This window comes from Mercenaria mercenaria, chromosome 9 (assembly GCF_021730395.1).
Source record: "Mercenaria mercenaria strain notata chromosome 9, MADL_Memer_1, whole genome shotgun sequence".
Taxonomy (NCBI): domain Eukaryota; kingdom Metazoa; phylum Mollusca; class Bivalvia; order Venerida; family Veneridae; genus Mercenaria; species Mercenaria mercenaria.
Window position 1 is genome coordinate 80,771,223 of NC_069369.1, and position 25,080 is coordinate 80,796,302.

Below are 25,080 nucleotides of genomic sequence, written 5' to 3' on the forward strand. Positions count from 1 at the left end.
TCTCTTCTTCGCAAAAATTGCACTGCACCAAATTCCAAGTTGCTCACGGCTAACTGATATTGCATACGCTTATCTTGAATTCCTGTTAGATTTCTGGTAGAGGAATATGTCATTAAATACATTATCGTAAGAAACCACTTCATTATTTATACATTAATGTGCACATTACATTGGAAAATGTTTCTTAAAATAATGAGTACATTTATTAAGGTGGCAAAGACCTTTCCAAAAATTTACTGGTTCATATACTTTCTAAATGTGATAGAAAAAGGAGATTGGCAAACCTTTAAAGATTTTAACAAGTAGTGTTTCTTAAAGTATTTTGTGCCACCTTAAATATGCAAGATTTCTTTTATAAAACTCTCAGTTTCATCAAATGTAATCATATCACATAGATGAGAAAAGTTGAAAGTTTGACCGAGGAAGTATTCGAGTTGCGTAAAAAGACGTCTACAATGGATCGTGACAACTACAAGCTGCGACAACAAAACCTCTCTCCTCGGAGTATTCCTACTCCAAATAACATCATTAAACATCGGGCAAGTCTATTTATAGACATGGACACTTGTCATGTGATTTGGGCACTCTGTGTATTATTATTTGATTTTCGCACAGTTTTAGTTCATTTCATTTATCTTTCAGAAACTCCTGTCTTTTATGTGGTACAAGGTTTTCATGTATACTGAATTTTCAAATGTCTTTCAGGTGACTCATTCCTTTTGTTGGTTTCGGTTTTATTGTTGATTTTGGTATCACAATTTTCAGAAATAGAATGATACAACTTACATATTCTTTCTATTCTTAAAACTTCTTATACATACTGCCCACTCTCTTTTTCAGCAACTTTTTATTTTAACTAACAGAAGTTCTTCTTATGCCCCCCAGTGGGGAGGCATATAGTAGTAGGACCGTCTGCCTGTCCATTAATCCATTCACCCATCTGTCTGTCTGTTTCAGATTGATAACTGAAGAATGCTTAGGCCTAAAACATCATAGGTCATTATTGCCTGTAGTCATGAAATGACCCCGTTTGTTTTCAGGGTCCGTAAGTCAAGGGTCATAGTGGTCTTGTAAGGCCATCATAGCAGGCATGCGTGTTTTAGAAACAAATCTTGTTCGGGGGGGTTCAAGATACTACTAACATATGTTTTGTTGTTATCTTTGCAAAACTACTTTTGTGACTTAAAGACAATACTGAATAATACATAATTTATGCATTGCTGTGATTCAAATTTGTATTTTTTCATGTTTAATAATTAGATTAAGCTGGCTGTAATTTCCTGTTTAACTTAAACAAGGGTGGTCAACATGTACCTTTTGTTGTTCAGGCAAAAAAGATAATATAGTTGTTTCGTATGGTTCAAGAGGTCCAGCTGTCTGTGTTAGAATGATCTGCAGTAGAACAATATGTATAATATAGTGTTTTTACTGGAACAGGATGTGGAGATCCAGCAAAGGACCTAAGTTTGAGCTAATGAAGTTGGACTGTATATTAAATTTGGGTGGTTATTTTCTACATAGAGATTTTTTGAGAGACATAATTATAGATGAAAACAGCTTTAAACTTCAATGCAAAATTTTGGTAGAAATGTAATGTAGTAAAATAACAAGTTTTGACATTTTTCCACATTGATTGGTATCAGGAGCATAATTTTATCTTGAACAAATTTTTTTGAGATTGAATTTCTTCAGAATGTGCTTTAGTTTGATTAACTGGTTTGATTTTAATATAATATGTTGCAGCAAACCTTATTTGAAGGGGCCTCTTTGGTGAAGTGGTTCAGGCTTCTGACTTGCCCTTCACGGCTGTGGGTTTGAATCTTTGCGTGGGCTGTAGAAACTTTTTATGTGCTGATCCAGCTGGCTTAGAGCTGGCCTATGTTTCTCTACCCAGCCTGCTTCTATCTGAAATAATGCCCTGCATGGCAACTGGGTTCTTCTTTTACCATCAAAACCTGGAGAGTTGTCTTACCTGCAACCTAAAATTGTGTCTTGAGAATTTTCAAAACAATATTATTAAGAAAGGTGTTTTGTGAGTTTTTTTTTTTTTTCAAACTATTGTTGTTAAGAAAGAATTTCTTTTAAACATTTGTCAGAAGCATATTTCTCCAAGAATTTTCAGAACAGTGTTGTCAGAAAAATATTTCTGTGAGAATTAAAAAAAAAGTATGGAAAAGCACTTCTAAGAATTTTCAAAATGATATTGTATATGCATAAAGGTATTTCTGTGAGAATTCAAAATGATGTTGACAGAAAGTATTTCTGTGATAATTTTCAAAATAATAGTGTCATAAATTTATTTCTGCGAGATTTTTCATAATAGTATTGTCAGAAAAGCATTTTTCTTGATATTTTCAAAGTGATGTTCGAAAAGTATTTGTAGTTACATTTTTAATGATTTTTGACCGAGTCTTAACTACATAAAGGGAGAAAGTCTGAATCATTGCACTTCATGAAATGTTTTAATGCTGAAAAAAAGATCTAATTTGATGGCAACATTGACAGGATGACTAATTGTGATACACTAACTATTGTCTGACTGTGATATTTGAATTTCAGGGTGCAGAGGACGGGAAGAAAGTTCAGACAGCTCCGCTGCGAGCCAGGATTGTTCAGCTGACAAATCTTTGTAATGAAAAGGTAAATGAAGTATGGAAATCATACAATAGAATCTTTAAAATTTAATTTTTCAAAGATATAATGTTATTTTTTCATGCATAGCGAGGAATAAGTTTTGGAGCTGGTTCATAGAATTCAATAACACTGAACAAAAAAAATTACTTTAATTTTATCTTTTCATATTTTTAAATCTATAAATTTGTGTTCCCATGAAATGTCTGCTTTTGCAAAAAATGAAAAAGAAAACAAACTTTATACCAACAAAGTTAAATTAACAGTTAATTGTCAGTTGATTTCACAGGTGAAATTATTTCTGGTAAAGAATATGTTTTGGTAGATATATATTAAGTTGCTGGATGACTCATTTTTTTCAGGATATTTTGATCAAAAAATTAGTTCAGGAATTGAAAAGACTGAAATCAGGTTCACGGTCTTCACCACTGGTTGATGAATTATGTCGTCTAGACACTAAGTCAGATCACAATCACAACGTTCTTGGACGTTCATCATCACAGTCTTCCCTCGAGAGTATGGATCGCATGTCGGTTGTTAGTGACACTGAATTAATACGTGAACAAAATCAACATCATGCTCCACGACCGCGATCAGCAGACATTCATAACCAGCATAGAAATGCAAGTCATCGGCACTCGTATCACGGCAGTACAAATCTACCTCGTTATGCTCGCAACCACCATAGTGCTTCTCCTAATTATAGACCATCTGCATTAAGTAACGGCAGAGTAAACATGGGTATGCATTCACCCCACCCACCAACTGGAGGGCATGGAAGTTTACGTGGAAATAATAGTGGTGATGATATGTTCAGGACTACACAATATGTTGCGATAGCTGATTATGATCCTTCTATGTTTTCACAAAGTGGTCATCCTCGATTGGAGCTCTCCCTAAAGGAGGGTGATACAGTGCTAGTTACAGGACCTCTACATGACAACGGTTATGTTGAGGGGGAGGTGAAAGGTCGAGTAGGCTTGGTACCAATCAGTTACCTTCAGCCTTCATCACCTCACAGAAGTGCTGGGAGCCAGTGTAGGATACCAGAACACTTGAACGCAAGTCCAGAGAGGATCGCCCAGCTGTACAGTAGTCTGCATGGGGCACATCAGTCAGACACTCATGGTAAGTTATTGTCTATGACAATATTCTTTTGTATCACACAGTGTTATCAGCAAAAATTCTCTTCTTACCATTTCAGACATTGTAAGGAAAATGCTTTGTCATTGCCGTTTGAAATTTGATAAAATTTTTATGAATACTGTTACTGACGTTTAGGTTAGAGTCATGGGGCCTCAATGGCAGAGTGGTTAGGGTGCATTTTTTGGAATCACTTCCATCTCATCTCTGTGTTTGATCCTTGCTCAGGTTGTCATGCTGTCCACCTGATTTCATGAAGGTCAGTGGTTCTACTTAGTCCTTGACCATGCATGAAACAATGCTCAGAGGTGGGGTCTTTGACCATGACTAAAATTTAAAAAAATGTCATACAATCCGAAATGTCGTATTGTAATTTAAAAATCAAAGAAAGGACAAACAACAAAGTCTAACGTGCCTGCACCTGTCCAGATGAGGCAGATAAATTACCCAGGTATGGACAAGAGAGCCAAAACTCAGTATTGTTATGACTGTCTTAGACAGTATATGGTTACAGTATACTTTAGCTGTAAGAATATAAAACTACCGGTAACTCTCGCTGATGGGCACTACTGTATATCAATGACTTGTGAAGAATGTTTTTGATATAATCACTCAAAATGCAAACTTCTGAAAACCTAGATCCTTTTGATACAAAATTAAGTTTGGAGAACTAGAAATTGGCCAGTGGAAAAGCATTCCGAGATTATTTATTGATCCTTACCCTGCTAAATTTCTAAAATGAACTTGTCCATCTTTCATTAACCGTTGAAAGGGGTACTTACCAAAAAAGATACTGACTGAATGGCAAACAGTGTAGACCATGTTCAGCCTGCAAAGCACGGATGTGCAGGCTGATCTTGGTCTGCACTGGTCGCAAAGGCAGAATCCCTTGCTGCCAGCGGGCTAAGGGTTAAACCCTGATCGAACCTGAAAGGCAGTTCAATGTTGATATCATTCTTTATTTCCTATGCCAGTACCATTTACTATATACGGAGATCTGGAGTCGGAAAAAATGCTGGAAGAAATTACACAAATTGACAATTTGAAACTATCCAAGACTGAAAAAGAAATTCTGGATAGTGATAAAACTGTAGAGACAGAAAATGAAAAGGAAAATACTGGTACATGTAACGAGAAAGTAGAAGAATCAGGTAGATACTGATATTGTAGTAAAGTTTACAAGTGTATGTTAAGTTACATTCACATTTAGCACAGTTTCTGTTTCCATTTGTCTATGGACATACACTGTATTGCACAGTTCTGCACTTACAGTTCGTATAGGTCTTTTACACGAACACAGGATAAATTTGATCTTTTTTTTTTTAAGCAGAATTTTTTCTCAGCTTAAAGTCATAACAATGTATTTTAAGTTAAAAAAACTTGGTTCTGTCATCGGCAGGTAAAATACCAGTCCCAGTGTAGGCTTTTTAAAATTAGTTTCAAGTTGTTATAACTGTATAATATTTTTTCACTATTTAAAGCATGAAGTATCCCCTTTATGTCAGTCACTTTATCTATACTGTACTCTGCTGTATACAGTTAAGTCTGTTATGATTAATGTGCACTGTTTCAACCAGAAAATCATTTTTGTAAAATTTCTTTGTTTTATTTGCTTCTGCAGTTTTCTTTAAAATAGATTTCTCTCCGGTTTTAAATTTTCAGAATTAATCCTCCTGCTTACTGTTCTAGGTTTTGAGATATTTTTTTTAAAAGTCTTTTTTGATCCTCAGCTAAATTTTATATTGATGACAAGTTTGTGTATAATTTATAGGAAAAACCTCATAATGTGAACCTGTCTTGTTGTGTAGCTGTGTGAAATATGTACATGAGAAATAATGAAAATAGCTGCAATGGATTGCAGAAAAGAAATTAAGTAAAGAAGGAATAACTATAGAAGTAATATCCGCAGATTCTATGTTAAGAAGTAAGTTGATAATGAGAGATTATCTGTATTTTGAAGGTCTTCCAAATGGGTTTCCAAGTAGACAGTTGCCAGGCAACCAAAGAAGTATGCCAGTTTCTATGGCAATTGCCCCACCAGCTGCCCCTGATAACTTCCATGTAGAGAAGATTATTGGAAACAGCAGTCTTATGTTGGCATGGGAACCAGTACCTCTTGACAACAAAGGTACCAGCAATGGGGTGAAGGTCACAGGTTATAAGGTGAGCTTGTTAATGCTAAACTTAATTTTATTTAAGATTTTAAACAAGTTTATTTTGGATCATATATGTTCACCTTATAAAGCCAGTATGTACGACAATTTTTAGCAGCTCAAAATCTTAAACTGACTTTGGAGCATGTCTCAGAAATGGTTTTCCCAACTTTAGTGAAACACATGAATACCGGTAGTAAGTACTCTGTTGTTACACACTGCGAAGTCAAAAACACAGTGCCATTTTTGAACCCCCATGAGCAAGTGGTTTATGTGGCTGACTTTTGAATCAATTGCCCATCACTGATGTGAATGGAAAACCTCACTTACATTGTAGAATTCTTCATGTTGCCATGTAACCTAACATTGTGTCTCTGGAGGATTTTCAAAATGATTCTGCTAGAAAAGCATTAATTTTGTGTGAGGTTTTTTTCAAAATTTTGTTGTCAGGAAAGAATTCCACCGAGACTTTCAACAGTATTGTTGCCATTTGACCTAAATTTTGTCATTATCACTCTAAGCACAACATTAAAAAACAAACAAACAAAAAAAAACCCTCTGCCCTTACAGAGCTTTACAGAGAATTGAATACATGCACCATCTACCTCTAGTTGCACTTTTTAAATACATAGATTGTTGACAGGTAAACTAGTATTTTGTGAATGATAGCAGTTTCATATTTTAGCCCTTAAACAATTTTGTCTATAAAAGTATTTTCTTTGAAGGTGTATAAGAATAACAAAGTGTTAGTTCAGCCAAGGGGGAGACAGGCGTCCAAGGCAATAATAGAAAACATCAATATACAGTCTCATCATCGATTTGGTATACAAACTGTCGGAGCTGACGGCATGGTGTCCGAATTGTCGGAAATAATGTATGAAGGTGTGGAGGAGGTGGCAAGTGATGAGAACAGTGATACCGAGTCTGAAATGGACATGGCTACAGTTCTAAATGTGGATGATTATAAAAATGGTCCAAAACGCATGGTAAATATTTTAAAACACTGCATTATACATGAATTTCTGCAGATAGTTTTTGTCGGAATGAAATTTGATCTGGATAGACTAAAAAAAGTTCTAACAGTATTTAATGATATTGTGACCATTGTACACTAAATCTTTTTGGTTCAGTTTTTGTGCCTGGTCTAAACGGAGGGACTTATTGAATTGCCTTTGTCTATTCATCCTAAATATTGAACTGTCAATTCTTTACAGTGGATTGAAAGATCTTTATGAGTGATGTGGAGATGTTTATAAAAAAAAATGAAAGAGGCCGAAGTTTGCAGCAACCTCTTTATGGGTAGACTGCAGTTGTATTTGGCACCTGTATTGTTGAAGCATGTTCTTAGTTCAGACTTGCACAAGAGATCACATCTATTTAAGTGACCAATTTACATTAAGAGACCAACTTTTTCATATCCTTTTTGTGTTCTTTAAGAACAAAGCCGACCATTTTGTAATTAGAGGTCACTATGCCCTTCCCACAGCTGGTCAGTAGTTTTACTGCAAGTGATACTGTATATAGTGTATGACATTATGACCTTTACCCTGCTCAATTTCTAAAATGAACTGGTCCATCATTCAGTGTGGACAGTACAGCTTCTAATGCAAAGGGGTGTTTACTGAAATTTTACTGACTAAATAGTGAACAGAGCAGACCATGATCAGCAAAGGCTTAAGGTTAAATAAGTCAGGTAAAACATATCTTCTCATATTTATGTATTTATTCAAGTACAAGTTTAATTTTCTTTCCAAAACTTTAAAATTGGATATGTTTTTCAGTTCATGGGTATATATGATTACGATCCAACAAAGAATTCTCCTTACGACCATCCCAGCTGTGAGTTAGCATTCAATGCAGGAGATATTATCACCGTTTATGGTCGACAAAGAGGGGATGGTTTCTACTATGGAGAGGTATGTACAGCTGTAGAATCTGATAATTTAACAAATTGGAACTGGTATGACATGGTGAGTAAGTATATTCACCGTGAAACATTAAGGACTATTTTTAACACTGATAGAACTTTCATGGGTATTATTCTTGCGAATACAAACAGTTAATGAAAAGAGTGCCGAAATCCACAGCACATTGAAACTAACCACAAATTGAAACAGAAACTGTGCTGAATGTGTAACTCCAGTGTCTTTACACAGCGGGAGGACTTTTGAAGTTCCCGTTAGTAAATTTTATCTTGTGAGCATACAATCTTGTGGTTTCTGTTAAAATGGCCAATTCTTGGCATATAAATTTGTATCGAGTACACGGTAATTTTAATTAAATTGTTAATTAGGTCTATATGGTAAATTTCTCAAAAATAGTATGCAGAAAGTATTTGAATCTTTAACCTGTTTTTAGCTCGACTATTCGAAGAATAGTCTAGCTATTCTACTCACCCTGGCGTCGGCGTCACACCTTGGTTAAGTTTTTGCATCCAAGTACATACAGCTATCATTTAAAGACATATAGCTTTGAAACTTATTTATTCTTTTTCTAGGTCAATTACCAACCTCACTGGGTCAAGTTCCATAACTCTAACATGTATTTTGAGCAAATTATGTCCCCTTTTGGACTTAGAAAATTCTGGTTAAAGTTTTACATGCAAGTTACTATCCCCAAAACTAATGCAGATATTGAATTGAAACTTCACATGTGTCTTCGGGGTTATAAAACTAGTTGATAGCACCAAGTCCCATAACTCTGACCTTCATTTTGGTCAAATTATGCCCTCTTTTGGACTTAGAAAATTCTGGTTAAAGTTTTGCGTGCAAGTACATACAGCTATTACTAAAAGGCATATAGATTTGAAACTTATTTTTTCTTTTTCTAGATCAATTACCTACCTCACTGGGTCAAGTCCCATAACTCTGACATGTATTTTGGCCAAATTATGCCCCCTTTTGGACTTAGAAAATTCTGGTTAAAGTTTTGCGTGCAAGTACATACAGCTATTACTAAAAGGCATATAGATTTGAAACTTATTTTTTCTTTTTCTAGAGCAATTACCTACCTCACTGGGTCAAGTCCCATAACTCTGACATGTATTTTGGGCAAATTATGCCCCCTTTTGAACTTAGAAAATCCTGGTTAAAGTTTTACATGCAAGTTACTATCTCCAAAACTACTACAGATATTAAATTGAAACTTCACATGTGTCTTCGGGGTTATAAAACTAGTTGATAGAATCAAGTCCCATAACTCTGACTTGTATTTTGGGCAAATTATGCCCCCTTTTGGACTTAGAAAATCCTGGTTAAAGTTTTGCGTGCAAGTACATACAGCTATTACCAAAAGGCATATAGCTTTGAAACTTATTTATTCTTTTTCTAGGTCAATTACCAACCTCACTGGGTCAATTTCCATAACTCTTAACATGTATTTTGAGCAAATTATGCCCCATTTTGGACTTAGAAAATTCTGGTTAAAGTTTTACATGCAAGTTACTATCCCCAAAACTAATGCAGATATTGAATTGAAACTTAACATGTTTCTTCGGGGTTATAAAACTAGTTGATAGCATCAAGTTCCATAACTCTGATATGCATTTTGGTCAAATTATGTCCCCTTTTGAACTTAAAACTCTTCTGATATTTAACATTTTGGGTAATAATTTCCTGCTTCTGTGACAATATTTCGAATAGTCGAGCTTAGCTGTCTTACGGACAGCTCTTGTTACAATACTATTAATCATTTGTTGTGTTTAGATAAATGGTGTGCGAGGACTTGTACCAACTTTCTTCATTGAGGAGATGCCACAGCCACCGCCTAGGACAAAGAAGGTATGAGCATCTTACAGTACTTCTTGACATTCCTGTTATGTTACTTTGTGAAAGTTCGTTTCCAGCTAGGTTTCTATCCAGCTTTCCTCAAAATTTGTGTAATATGACAGATAGAATCTGTGATGTGTTACAACTACTTACAGCTGAACCTGTCTTAGCTGTCCCCTGTATTATGCAGCCACCTGCTAAAATAAATTAGTATACCGGTATACTGAAACTAATACTGAAATATTACAAAAAAAGATACAAAAACACAAGTTTTAATGATAAACATTTATGAAATAATCTTTTTGAAAGAGTTTTATATTAATTATAACGAAAACAGGTTTGTGGCAGAGTAGTTTTTTAAGTAAAACTGGTTTGTTATACGCCCGAAGGGACGTATTATGTTATGACGCTGGTGTCCGTCTGTCCGTCCGTCCGTCTGTCCGTCTGTCCGTTAGCAATTTCGTGTCCGTTCTGTAACTCTTTAACCCCTTGAAGGATTTCAAGGAAACTTTACACAAATGTTCACCACACCGAGACGATGTGCAGACCGCATGTTTTGGATGTCTCACTTCAAGGTCAAGGTCACACTTAGGAGTCAAAGTTCATATCAGTTTGTTTCGTGTCCGCTCTGTAACTCTTGAACCCCTTGAAGGATTTCAAAGAAACTTGACACAAATGTTCACCACACCAAGACGACGTGCAGAGCGCATGTTCCGGATGACTTGCTTCAAGGTCAAGTTCACACTTAGGGGTCAAAAGTCATATCAGTTTGTTTCGTGTCCGCTCTGTAACTCTTGAACTGCTGGAAGGATTTCAAAGAAACTTGGCAGAAATGTTCACCACATTGTAACGATGTGCAGAGCGCATGTTCAGGGTGACTCGCTTCAAGGTCAAGGTCACACTTAAGGGTCAAAGGTCATATATGACTTTGCTTTGTGTATATTGCTCTGCATTGCAGTGGTCTTGTTTTTATTTGGCAGATCTCTTTTTTGTACTTACAATAATTTTTTTTTTTGAATTACTTCCCTTTTATGTTACTATAAATAGCTTATTTTGAAACTTTTTTATTATTGGCCGTAGGGAAAAACCGAGACCACTTTTCTGTGGTACAACATGGATGGTACCTCCAATTTTAAGGTGTATTTTTACATACCTATACCTGATAAGGATTTTTTTGTAGACTTTGATTTTTTTTTGTGGACTTAGATTTGTTTTTTGAAGTTTTCCTTTTGTTGTTCCAGTCCTTTGGGGCTACAACAGTCAAGTTCTTAAAATTTTGTTCCAATCCTATGATGTAAGCCTTTGGGCGTATATTGCCCCGCATGGCGGCGCTCTTGTTTTCTGTTGTTTTCACAGTTTGGCAGTGTGCAGTTTCATATTTAATTTAAGAGTTGCTCATATATGGAATTAAACTTTTTTCCAGATGGCACGAAATAAACAAGCAAACAAGGAGAGCAAAACAGAGACAAGATGACCTTGACCTTTGATTTGTTACCATAGCAACAACATTTCATATTGATGATATTATATACTGAGAAACAGAATTGATAGAATAGTCTGTTAATGTTTCAGTGTATTCGTAGAAAAAGTAACCAGTATTTATTCCATATAAAATCAAACTATAGGGGCATTTTTTCATATCCATCTTTATTTAAAGACATGTTACATTAGGGACAATTTATGTTCAGAACATGTTACATTAAGGACATGTTACATTTATGTTACATTAAGGACATTTTACACACATACTTTTTTGTGATAGTTGTTTTGTTGAATATAGAAATCCACTAAGAAAGTGCTTTTATGTTTTATGTACTTCATTTATGAAAATGTCAACAGAATTCTTTAAATGTACAGTCATTTATTTTAAGTTTATTGAACACTCATTTTTAAAGCAAAATAATCATGTTAGTAATGAAACTACAACAAGTCTTGTGCAATTTTTAGCTGCCTAGCATTTAATAAATTGTGTTTTATCATTAAGGTCAAAGGTCAGGGTCAATGAAGTTTCGCGACCTTTTGGAAACAAAGGTCAAAAAAGCAACAAAAAAAAGAGAAAAACAATCTCAGATATGTAGTGTTTAGATCTGTGTTTTGTAAACATGTATTAATGCAATAGTAGACTTTATAATTTACCTAAGACCTGTCCTTGTGAATGCTATTTATATTTTTTATAACATTGAAAATTCAGAGCTTATTAAATGCAATATAAAGACAGAAAATATTTTGTTTCTTATTTGGTTGGTTTTAGGGTTGGTGGAAACCAAAGTGCATAAAGTAATTTGATAAAAATGAGTCTTTGACATAGTGACCTGCCTTTGAAATGCAGTGGTGTCATGACAACAAAGTGACATAACTAATTTCTAGAATGTTGATAAAAGTAACCTCTCCTGAAAATGCAGTGCCATGAAAGCAAAGGGAAATAACTCTGATTTTAATGAGTTTTATAAAAAATGACACTAATCAAAATTACATACACGGTAACTGGCATATTTAACAGGAAAGTCACAAGTTAGATAATAATGAGTATATACTCAGTTCCAAAAGAAAGTGTGCACTTTTTAAGTTTAAATATTTCAAAAAATTCCCCCAACGTTTTTGTTTCATTTTTAATACACTCTCAGGTATAACTCAAAATCTAAAATGCACACCAATTTGTTTACGAACTGATTTAAACTTTGGTACCAAACATAAGTTCTCATGAAAATAACCGAGAAAAAATAACAGAAAACTGAGTGCACACTTTCTTTTGGAACTGAGTGTAGGCTCTCCAGTCAGTTTGATGATTGTTCGACTTATTATTAAACATTAACAAGATTTTTTCATGTTAGGCCCTACCTGCTTAGCTCAATAGGGAGAGCACAGATCGCAGGGCTGCGAGCTTGATCCCCCAGCAAGGTATATGTTCTCTGCGACGGTGATTTGATAATAGACATAGTGTCTGAAATCATTTATCCTCTATTCATGTAGGCAAGTTGGAAGTTACTTGCAGAGAACAGGTTTGTACTGGTACAGAATGCAGGAATACTGGTTGGGTTAACACTGCTACAGACAAGTACAAGATAAGGATTTATTTTCAATCCTATGCTATTAGACATTAATAGTGACCTTAACCAAAGAGGTCAGGCATCACTTTAAAACTTGCTATAAATCATTTTGTCAGAATGTGCCATTTCAGATAGTTTCTCTGCTTTAAGTAATAGTGATTTTATTATAGTAACATTGACATTGAGTCTAAAAATGCGATGTCATTTTTAAAAAAAAAATAATATCAAAATAAAAGGAACGACACAACTAGTTTTGACCAATTGCTACATACCAATTATTTAAATTTGGAGGTGGGGGGATGATTACAGTTTTGGATGAGAATATTTTTGAATATAGATTTTCAGTATACGTCAATGTAAAACAAGTCTATCCCAGGAGCATGGCTACAACAAACTTGGTAGGGAACCTCTTAACTAAGTTAGATAAACCAAATATCTAAGCTTTAGGCCTGAAGGATTTACAAAAATAGTTTCTTTTATACAAGTCTGTGTAAAACAAATGATCCCTGTAGACTTGGCTAGTTTTGACCCCGGGTCACGATTTGAACAACAGGCTTTGTAGAGGACCACAAGACAATGCTATGTACAAAATGGACAAGCTCCGAGTCTTGCTTCTTCAGACAAGAGACAAGTGAGCCCCAGGTCGGGTCAATGCTTACCCCAGTGGCATAATTTGAAAAAAAAAAACATGCTGAGGAGCACTACACAAAGCTGTATGTCAAATATCAGAGTTCAAGGGCTTGATGTTTTAGACAACATTTTTAAAGTTTTTCTTATATCCTTAGGACACCGGGCACATTTTCATGCAATCTAGCCAGGCATAGGTATGTTTTTGACAACACAGAAAATGACGTCACTCCACCTTCAGCTATTTCTGTAAGTAAAGAAAATGAAAGCAGACAGGCTAAACTTGAAAACGAAAGTCGCATTTGCATTGGTCGAGAGTCAGGGGTCACCCCGTCAAAATGTATGCGTGTAGACTTCTTTTTTTTTTTCTGGCTAATGGGGAGTCAATTTTCAGCACTTTGACACTTTGAAAATACCTGGGCTTTAGCAGGACATGTCAGCTTTTCATCTAGGAAAAAATATTTGAACTCTGAATAATCACAAATCCCACAGGGGTCTGTAACGGAGCCAGGGTATATAAAGATTTTTGGAACTTCGTCAAATCGTTCAAAAATGTTGCCTGAAAGTGTCAGAATATGCCTCGGATGCAAGATATTTCCGTATTTGAGAGCTGCAGACCCTGACATTTCAGAAATATTTTCAAATTCTAATATGCTTTTCTCTGTTAAAACACTCTTACGCTACAATGATGTCACGTTAACGTGCGGTGACGTCAATGTTTTTGTTGCGACCAAGAAAGAGCGCTACTATATTTTATCTACTGTTTTAGATTAAGGGCATATTAGAATTGAAATAATTTATAGCAAAAGTTTGTTTTAACACTATTTATACACTCGGGCGGTAATACGTTGTACAAATAGCTCTTCATATAGTTGAGCTAAAAACGCTGTTTATTTAAGGCATCATACTAATGAGTTTTGAAGTAAAAAAGATAAACACAGCTTGTTCCCAGAGATTTTTATTAACAGTAAATGTGGCTGGTAAAGTTCAGCATATGTCAGCAATGAGAAAAAAACACTATAAAATTGAGGAAACAGAAGCAGAGCATGGTGTAAATAGAACTGATATGGCTGAATTGATATTAAATTTGAAAAATACAAACAAACGTTGAAGTGATAAAAACAAACATAATTATAGGTGTCAAACATATAGCTCCATGTAAACACTAGTCCTAGACCCTGCATACAATTTTCGGAAATGTTTTCAGAAAGCATTTTTGTGGAAAACCTTACTCACAAATGTTTCCAGTGAAAAAATGAACCCTAAAAACACGAGCTTGTAGGACCTGCATATATATTCCTGCTGGCCTAGCCATAAATATGGCCAAAAGAAACCAGTTGGGTGCACATAGAGAAATAATTATACATGCCTAATTTTGTTATTATTTTATAAGAACGTATCATATTTATTTGTAGCAGACACATAACTTTTCAAAATGCTATGAATATAATATGCATTTGTTTACTTATTCTGAAGTTGTGTCGAAAGAACATGTATTTTTTAAACCATTTCATTATAGCACTAAACTAACATCTTTTCTCATGATGAATACACATATTGAACTACTAGCACATGTTTAATCCTTCAAATAAATGAATATTTCTCTTGAGTACTATAGTGAATCCTAGTTATGCATCAACCAAAATCATTAAAAGATAAAATATTCTGTCCAAAAATGACTAATCGTGAATTTCGAAATTATGATTTTACTCTGTGGTGGTGTACCGGTACATGAAATAAAACGTTTAATCTTTAACTCACTTTTAATTCAACAGTTTACTGCAAATTCTTTTCTCTTAAATATTCATGTACAGTTAAACCTTGCAAAACAGACTCTTTGAAAACTGGAATCCTCTGAAGACAAGTATTGATTTGGTCCATACAGCTAGGGTCCAGTTTTCAGAGTTTTTAATGAATATATTTATCAAGATTTTTGAAACACAAATATCTCACATACACGTATTTTTTATCTTTTTCTTTTAACTTTGTGCAACAGATGAATAATTTATTATGTTATGAAAACATGTGCCTCTTCAATTTTAAGGAATAAAATATTCACATGTCATGGCACTTTTCGAAGCTCTACACGGACAAAACATGTTATACGTAAATATGCATACTGCATAGCACTTGTCAAAAATACAACAATCATCTCTACAAGAACATTTCTTATGTATAATAGTATATATGTACAAAAAAAGAGGAAAAACACTATTAATAAAATCTGAGTATATGTACAAAGTCTGAGTATTAGTGGTGTGTATAAAAAAAGTCCAAAATATATAAAACAAAAGTATATGAAAAAGTATTATGCGCTGCATAATATCAAATGAAGGGTACAAGATGTATTTCCAGTTTTTTTTACCAGTAGGATATTGGCTTTTGAAAATTTAAGTCCCAGAATATTGGCTTTTGAAAATTTAAGTCCCAGGATATTGACTTCTGAAAATTTAAAGATACTGGCATTTCGAAATTTTACACCCAGGATATTGGTTTTGAAAATTTTACTCCATGTATATTGTTTTTTGAAAACTGAAAAACTCATAATACTGGCTTTTGAAAATTTAACTCCCAGGATATTGGCTTTTGAAAATTGAATAGCCAGGATACTGGTTTCTAAAAATTGAATAGTAATCAACATAATGATTATTTTGAGGCATTATAAGATTCCACATTATTAGGGGTTAGAAAAAATAAAACAAAATATTTTGGTTAAGATTGAACAATTATGTGAAACACATACAGTTTACTATCTAAAATATTACATGGTGCTGATATGCTTGTTCGTCAGCGGACAATATGTAAATGGTCCTTCATTTTTCAGTTTAATCTAACTTTGCTGTAAGCTCAATACTCCTCTTGTTGAACATTTACTGGACCTTTGTCCAGTTTAATAAAATTTCTCAAAAATAATCCTTTGTTAATTTCATATTTTATAATAGGTATATTGAAAAGTCTTCAGATCTCTTGCTGTGGAATACATCTTGTATAAATGATAAATTTAATATGAAAATAATATTTACTCTATATAATTTTTACATTACAAAAACATTTCAAAATCTATCTACTAAACTACTCATGAAGGCACTTCTAAAGCCTGCTACTTCATAATATCATAAATAATAAACAGTTCTGCTGATATTGTTCTATATAAATATAATAAAGTCATATATAAAAAAGCACTAATGATGAGTGTTGTCTAAGTCACGAAAGAGTCTAAAATGTACAATTTCACTGAGATTTGGATGTTTCTCAATTTAAAGTCTATTTAAACAACTGTAGTTTATTTTCTAGTCGGTTGGGTCGTCCCATCTTGAGGTGTGCTGCTATGAGAATCTGTAAAATAAAGGTTGAACAAATTCTTTATATACAAAATATGTTTCAATTATAAATGAATAAGGGAGTTATATTTTACTGCAGATCGACACAAAAAAGGTAAAAAATATCACTGAAACTCCAACCTACAATCAATGATTTCAGCATAGTGTGATTTATCTGTGAAAAATTATCAAATCTGAATGTGAAGATAATATGCACATGTCCTCCTGACAGTGAAGCTTCCTATGAATTTTTGTCAATTCCAGCCAATGGTTTCTGAGAAATACACTTTGGTATACTAATGTTGAACAATCAAAGACCAATAACTCAGACAGGACAATGAAGATAAAATGTGCATCTTGTCTTGGGAGTGAAACTTTGTAGGAAGTTTCTTTGATATCAAGCGACAAGATGCTGAGGAAATCTCTGTACCAGCTCCTAAACAATGATAGTCATATATAGTGAGTAGTGACTTTCCAGCTTTGATGGTTGGGTAAGATGCCAAGGTGCCCCTTGATGCATTGTTTCATCACAAGCAGGCACCTGGGTAGAACCATCAACCTTTCCTAACAGGTGCTATAGTCTACCTACTAATGTTGAATAATCAAAAGGCAATAACTCTGAAAAATCACCAGACTGGAACATGAGTGAGTGAGTTGGGTTTTACGGCGAATCGACACAAAATGGTCATATATCGCCGAGAAGAAGTCATATTGCAAACGCCAACTGTAAAGCCTAAACATTGATGTAAAAATGTAAAGCATACCTAAAACATCCATGTAAAAATGTAAAGAACACTATGAATAATGTAAAACATCTAAAAGCATCCATGTAAAAATGTAAAGCATATCTAAAAACAGTAATGTAAAACTGTATGAGTGTGTGTTAAAATATCAGCTGCAACATAATATATTGCAAGATGTAATAAAATAAAAAGTATGATCTTTGATATTTCCTATCTGCTTAAAAAAAGCAATTTCAACTGAAACTTGTCAAATAATTCTCTCAAAGATTGAAGTTAATGTTCTGCTTGTGTAGCAAAGTCCACACAGTCGATTAATGATGTGTAATATAGCGTGTTTGACATGGTCACATCGGGTTGCATCTTCTTTATCAGGTTATGAGTCAAACGGGTTGACTTCGACAGCATGAAAGAACAACTCTCCCATGGAAAAGATTGTTCCCTTGGTGCCATTCCAAAGGTGATATCATAAGTTTTGAAGAAGCAAAGGTTCCATGTACGACTGCTTTAAATAAAATGTATTTGTTATATTGGGCTTAAAACGTATGTTATTTCAAATTGTTGTATAAAAAAGGGATTTTTGCTGCAATACAGACCTGTTTCCTGAATACCAAAAACTAGAATCCAACAAATATGATAACTTTTTAAAGATAGTCATGAAGCTGAGAAAATATTTGAATGAAGGATTTTCATTTTTCGTTTGAATTGACTGTAAACAGGAAGCGAGTCGAAGATTAATTTTCGCTATTTTTGATATAAAATTTAGAGCTAAATCATAGTTTTAGCTCGGTGAAAATATTGTTGCATTATTTGGCAAACGTAAATTGATTGATGAAAGCTGACAGCACACAGCAACCTTGATTATTTTGAACGTCGTGGGAAATTGCAAAATAGTCATGAGTTGATTTGATTTCATGAATTTGGGACTTTGAATGTTATCAGGTTGTTTCAGCTTTCTAAAGGCGTTCACAAAAGACTGTAGGGTTTGAAGGGTCCATGTGTGTATCTGAATTGAATTTCTTTAATACCATCGAATTCAATGTCAGTTCATTCATAAAGATTTTATGCGAAATCCAAACGGTTTGATTGTTTTGTTTTTCCTCATATGAATCAGAGTACTTTGGTTTAAAAATAATTTCATGAGCAGGATTGGATTTGTTGGCAGCCACTCTTAAAGCATATTGCAGTGAAAGTTTTTCTCGGCGTGTGTAAAGAGATGGTTCGTTTGCTTCAGCATATAAACTTTCAACTGGCAATGTTCAGAATGCACCAAGAGCAATACGAAGACCTTGATTATGTATGGTATCTAACATTTATAAATAAGATTTTCTTGCGGAACCATAAACAATACAGCCGTAATCTAGCTTAGATCTAATTAAAGCCCTATATAAAACATGAAGAAAATATGACCATTTCCTCTTTGGAGAAAACCTTCCAGCTAGTGGTTGCCCAGAAATATTCCAGACAAGAACTGTGGTGAGCAAAAAGAGACCATCATTTGAACTGAATTTAACCAAGAGTTGCCTAAGTAAGTTTAATAACTGTAAGGCATTGTATGAAAGTCTTCATCTGTAAATATAAATGCTTGAAATTGAGTTGCACACAAGCCTTTATCAAATTTTCTGAGTCTAAAAACGACATTAAATTCAACCAAGAGTAATCAAACTTGGCTATTTTAATCGGTTTCATGACTTAGAAGCATTGGGCAAAGTTTCAATTAAATGTTTATAATATTAAAGAAATACAACTTCATAGTTGCACACAAAACTGGAAAACTTTAACTGAATTTTCTAAGTAGAAAAAGGGTCAACATTTGACCTACATTCTACCAAGAGTTATCTGACTTGTTTATTTCAGTAGTGACGACTACCAAGCCTTTTGTACAATTTCAGTCAATACATGCAACGGTTATATAGGACATGAATTTGCATGCAGAACTTTAACCAACATGTGACACTAATCATGCAGCCAAAGCTGCCACCCAGGTGAGCAGAACAGCTCTCACTATTCTTTAACCCTTAGCCTGCTAAATTTCTAAAATGGACCGGTCCATCATTCAGTTTGGGCAATACCATTTATTATTCGAAGGGGTGTTCAATGAAAATTTACTGACTGAATAGCGAACAGTGCAGACCATGATCAGCCTGCACAGATGTGCAAGCTGATCTTGGTCTGCACTGGTTGCAAAGGCAAAATCAATTGCCACCAGCAGGCTAAAGGTTAAATAGAGGAACTAAAAATGAAAGACAATATTTACTGACCTTCGCCTAATTCAATCTTCCTGATATAAGCCTCTTTAAGAAGGTTTTCTTGTAGACCAGGCCAGCTGAATTCTGCTGGTAGAGCTACAAGTAACTGCATGTTGACAGCAGGCATCTTTTTGCCTGGATTTTCAGGATCATCTACAGACCTGCAAACACACAATCAACAATTAATATCTATTTCTTAAATGTTTTTTTTTTAACACTCTGAAATGTCTACCTAATTCAATAAAACCTGAAAGAACATCCTTTGGAAGCACAGAATGCAACCTTATTGAATACTTAGTAACTTGATGTGACAAGTGAGCACTGAATGCAGCCTTATTAAATACTTAGTAACTTGATGTGACAAGTGAGCACTGAATGCAGCCTTATTAAATACTTAGTAACTTGATGTGACAAGTGAGCACTGAATGCAGCCTTATTAAATACTTAGTAACTTGATGTGACAAGTGAGCACTGAATGCAACCTTATTAAATACTTAGTAACTTGATGTGACAAGTGAGCACTGAATGCAGCCTTATTGAATACTTAGTAACTTGATGTGACAAGTGAGCACTGAATGCAGCCTTATTGAATACTTAGTAACTTGATGTGACAAGTGAGCACTGAATGCAGCCTTATTAAATACTTAGTAACTTGATGTGACAAGTGAGCACTGAATGCAGCCTTATTAAATACTTAGTAACGTGATGTGACAAGTGAGCACTGAATGCAGCCTTATTAAATACTTAGTAACTTGATGTGACAAGTGAGCACTGAATGCAGCCTTATTAAATACTTAGTAACTTGATGTGACAAGTGAGCACTGAATGCAGCCTTATTAAATACTTAGTAACTTGATGTGACAAGTGAGCACTGAATGCAGCCTTATTGAATACTTAGTAACTTGATGTGACAAGTGAGCACTGAATGCAGCCTTATTGAATACTTAGTAACTTGATGTGACAAGTGAGCACTGAATGCAGCCTTATTAAATACTTAGTAACTTGATGTGACAAGTGAGCACTGAATGCAACCTTACTGAATACTTAGTAACTTGATGTGACAAGTGAGCACTGAATGCAGCCTTATTAAATACTTAGTAACTTGATGTGACAAGTGAGCACTGAATGCAGCCTTATTAAATACTTAGTAACTTGATGTGACAAGTGAGCACTGAATGCAGCCTTATTAAATACTTAGTAACTTGATGTGACAAGTGAGCACTGAATGCAACCTTATTGAATACTTAGTAACTTGATGTGACAAGTGAGCACTGAATGCAGCCTTATTGAATACTTAGTAACTTGATGTGACAAGTGAGCACTGAATGCAGCCTTATTGAATACTTAGTAACTTGATGTGACAAGTGAGCACTGAATGCAGCCTTATTGAATACTTAGTAACTTGATGTGACAAGTGAGCACTGAATGCAGCCTTATTGAATACTTAGTAACTTGATGTGACAAGTGAGCACTGAATGCAGCCTTATTGAATACTTAGTAACTTGATGTGACAAGTGAGCACTGAATGCAGCCTTATTGAATACTTAGTAACTTGATGTGACAAGTGAGCACTGAATGCAGCCTTATTGAATACTTAGTAACTTGATGTGACAAGTGAGCACTGAATGCAACCTTATTAAATACTTAGTAACTTGATGTGACAAGTGAGCACTGAATGCAGCCTTACTGAATACTTAGTAACTTGATGTGACAAGTGAGCACTGAATGCAACCTTATTAAATACTTAGTAACTTGATGTGACAAGTGAGCACTGAATGCAGCCTTATTAAATACTTAGTAACTTGATGTGACAAGTGAGCACTGAATGCAGCCTTATTAAATACTTAGTAACTTGATGTGACAAGTGAGCACTGAATGCAACCTTATTGAATACTTAGTAACTTGATGTGACAAGTGAGCACTGAATGCAACCTTATTGAATACTTAGTAACTTGATGTGACAAGTGAGCACTGAATGCAGCCTTATTAAATACTTAGTAACTTGATGTGACAAGTGAGCACTGAATGCAGCCTTATTAAATACTTAGTAACTTGATGTGACAAGTGAGCACTGAATGCAACCTTATTAAATACTTAGTAACTTGATGTGACAAGTGAGCACTGAATGCAGCCTTATTAAATACTTAGTAACTTGATGTGACAAGTGAGCACTGAATGCAGCCTTATTAAATACTTAGTAACTTGATGTGACAAGTGAGCACTGAATGCAGCCTTATTAAATACTTAGTAACTTGATGTGACAAGTGAGCACTGAATGCAGCCTTATTAAATACTTAGTAACTTGATGTGACAAGTGAGCACTGAATGCAGCCTTATTAAATACTTAGTAACTTGATGTGACAAGTGAGCACTGAATGCAGCCTTATTAAATACTTAGTAACTTGATGTGACAAGTGAGCACTGAATGCAGCCTTATTAAATACTTAGTAACTTGATGTGACAAGTGAGCACTGAATGCAGCCTTATTAAATACTTAGTAACTTGATGTGACAAGTGAGCACTGAATGCAGCCTTATTAAATACTTAGTAACTTGATGTGACAAGTGAGCACTGAATGCAGCCTTATTAAATACTTAGTAAACTTGATGTGACAAGTGAGCACTGAATGCAGCCTTATTAAATACTTAGTAACTTGATGTGACAAGTGAGCACTGAATGCAGCCTTATTAAATACTTAGTAACTTGATGTGACAAGTGAGCACTGAATGCAGCCTTATTAAATACTTAGTAACTTGATGTGACAAGTGAGCACTGAATGCAACCTTATTAATACTTAGTAACTTGATGTGACAAGTGAGCACTGAATGCAGCCTTATTGAATACTTAGTAACTTGATGTGACAAGTGAGCACTGAATGCAGCCTTATTGAATACTTAGTAACTTGATGTGACAAGTGAGCACTGAATGCAGCCTTATTAAATACTTAGTAACTTGATGTGACAAGTGAGCACTGAATGCAACCTTATTGAATACTTAGTAACTTGATGTGACAAGTGAGCACTGAATGCAGCCTTATTGAATACTTGGTAACTTGATGTGACAAGTGAGCACTGAATGCAGCCTTATTGAATACTTGGTAACTTGATGTGACAAGTGAGCACTGAATGCAGCCTTATTGAATACTTGGTAACTTGATGTGACAAGTGAGCACTTACTTAGTAACGTGATGTGACAAGTGAGCACTGAATGCAACCTTATTAAATACTTAGTAACTTGATGTGACAAGTGAGCACTGAATGCAGCCTTATTAAATACTTAGTAACTTGATGTGACAAGTGAGCACTGAATGCAGCCTTATTGAATACTTAGTAACTTGATGTGACAAGTGAGCACTGAATGCAACCTTACTGAATACTTAGTAACTTGATGTGACAAGTGAGCACTGAATGCAACCTTATTAAATACTTAGTAACTTGATGTGACAAGTGAGCACTGAATGCAGCCTTATTAAATACTTAGTAACTTGAGCACTGAATGCAGCTTTATTAAATACTTAGTAACTTGATGTGACAAGTGAGCACTGAATGCAACCTTATTAAATACTTAGTAACTTCATGTGACAAGTGAGCACTGAATGCAACCTTACTGAATACTTAGTAACTTGATGTGACAAGTGAGCACTGAATGCAACCTTACTGAATACTTAGTAACTTGATGTGACAAGTGAGCACTGAATGCAGCCTTATTAAATACTTAGTAACTTGATGTGACAAGTGAGCACTGAATGCAACCTTATTGAATACTTAGTAACTTGATGTGACAAGTGAGCACTGAATGCAACCTTATTGAATACTTAGTAACTTGATGTGACAAGTGAGCACTGAATGCAGCCTTATTAAATACTTAGTAACTTGATGTGACAAGTGAGCACTGAATGCAGCCTTATTGAATACTTAGTAACTTGATGTGACAAGTGAGCACTGAATGCAGCCTTATTTAATACTTAGTAACTTGATGTGACAAGTGAGCACTGAATGCAGCCTTATTGAATACTTAGTAACTTGATGTGACAAGTGAGCACTGAATGCAGCCTTATTAAATACTTAGTAACTTGATGTGACAAGTGAGCACTGAATGCAACCTTACTGAATACTTAGTAACTTGATGTGACAAGTGAGCACTGAATGCAGCCTTATTGAATACTTAGTAACTTGATGTGACAAGTGAGCACTGAATGCAGCCTTATTAAATACTTAGTAACTTGATGTGACAAGTGAGCACTGAATGCAACCTTATTGAATACTTAGTAACTTGATGTGACAAGTGAGCACTGAATGCAACCTTATTGAATACTTAGTAACTTGATGTGACAAGTGAGCACTGAATGCAACCTTATTGAATACTTAGTAACTTGATGTGACAAGTGAGCACTGAATGCAGCCTTATTGAATACTTAGTAACTTGATGTGACAAGTGAGCACTGAATGCAACCTTATTGAATACTTAGTAACTTGATGTGACAAGTGAGCACTGAATGCAGCCTTATTAAATACTTAGTAACTTGATGTGACAAGTGAGCACTGAATGCAGCCTTATTAAATACTTAGTAACTTGATGTGACAAGTGAGCACTGAATGCAGCCTTATTAAATACTTAGTAACTTGATGTGACAAGTGAGCACTGAATGCAGCCTTATTAAATACTTAGTAACTTGATGTGACAAGTGAGCACTGAATGCAACCTTATTAAATACTTAGTAACTTGATGTGACAAGTGAGCACTGAATGCAACCTTACTGAATACTTAGTAACTTGATGTGACAAGTGAGCACTGAATGCAACCTTACTGAATACTTAGTAACTTGATGTGACAAGTGAGCACTGAATGCAGCCTTATTAAATACTTAGTAACTTGATGTGACAAGTGAGCACTGAATGCAGCCTTATTAAATACTTAGTAACTTGATGTGACAAGTGAGCACTGAATGCAGCCTTATTAAATACTTAGTAACTTGATGTGACAAGTGAGCACTGAATGCAGCCTTATTAAATACTTAGTAACTTGATGTGACAAGTGAGCACTGAATGCAGCCTTATAGAATATAACTTTGTGTGATGAGTGGTAATAGTATGTGAAACACCCAATCTTGTGTCATAAATATTAGTACACAGTCACTGAACCAAGAGACTGCAGGTTTGATCCCTATTGGCATCAGGATTGCACCACATATTGTACCAGCTTTTTTTTCAGGAAGCAAAATGGAGAGAAATTAAGGTAATGGAGCCGTTACGAAAATGAGCAACTTCCATGTCATTAAGTATTATCAAATGCTATTTTAGAGGAAATTTTTAGCATCTCTTGCCCATAACAGAAAATTGCTTTTTCATGACTACCAGAGAATGCCAAGACTGCATTCAGAGAGTACATAATCTAACCGATAAT

At 34.8% G+C, this 25,080-nt stretch overlaps 2 protein-coding genes across 11 annotated transcripts in view; one reads left to right on the forward strand and one right to left on the reverse strand.

The window, feature by feature from the left end:
* LOC123547584 (centrosomal protein of 290 kDa-like) overlaps nucleotides 1–11,916 on the forward strand; it is a 113,148-nt gene extending 101,232 nt beyond the window's left edge. For 4 of the 6 annotated variants that reach the window (XM_053551852.1, XM_053551853.1, XM_053551856.1 and 1 more), the window contains 8 exons: nucleotides 396–539; nucleotides 2,560–2,640; nucleotides 2,994–3,759; nucleotides 5,735–5,937; nucleotides 6,653–6,913; nucleotides 7,709–7,843; nucleotides 9,632–9,706; nucleotides 11,118–11,916. In XM_053551852.1, coding sequence (XP_053407827.1) covers nucleotides 396–539; nucleotides 2,560–2,640; nucleotides 2,994–3,759; nucleotides 5,735–5,937; nucleotides 6,653–6,913; nucleotides 7,709–7,843; nucleotides 9,632–9,706; nucleotides 11,118–11,168 — 1,716 coding nt within the window. In that variant the 3' untranslated portion in view covers nucleotides 11,169–11,916. The remainder of the gene's footprint in view (nucleotides 1–395; nucleotides 540–2,559; nucleotides 2,641–2,993; nucleotides 3,760–5,734; nucleotides 5,938–6,652; nucleotides 6,914–7,708; nucleotides 7,844–9,631; nucleotides 9,707–11,117) is intronic. The other 2 variants (XM_053551854.1, XM_053551855.1) reach the window with 1 other exon arrangement.
* A 2,394-nt stretch (nucleotides 11,917–14,310) lies between these two features.
* Nucleotides 14,311–25,080, reverse strand: part of LOC123546327 (uncharacterized) — a 313,757-nt gene continuing 302,987 nt past the window's right edge. For all 5 annotated transcript variants that reach the window (XM_053551859.1, XM_053551862.1, XM_053551858.1 and 2 more), the window contains 2 exons: nucleotides 19,690–19,838; nucleotides 14,311–16,704 (listed from right to left, as the gene is read on the reverse strand). In XM_053551859.1, the coding sequence (XP_053407834.1) occupies nucleotides 16,652–16,704; nucleotides 19,690–19,838 (202 nt within the window). In that variant the 3' untranslated portion in view covers nucleotides 14,311–16,651. The remainder of the gene's footprint in view (nucleotides 16,705–19,689; nucleotides 19,839–25,080) is intronic.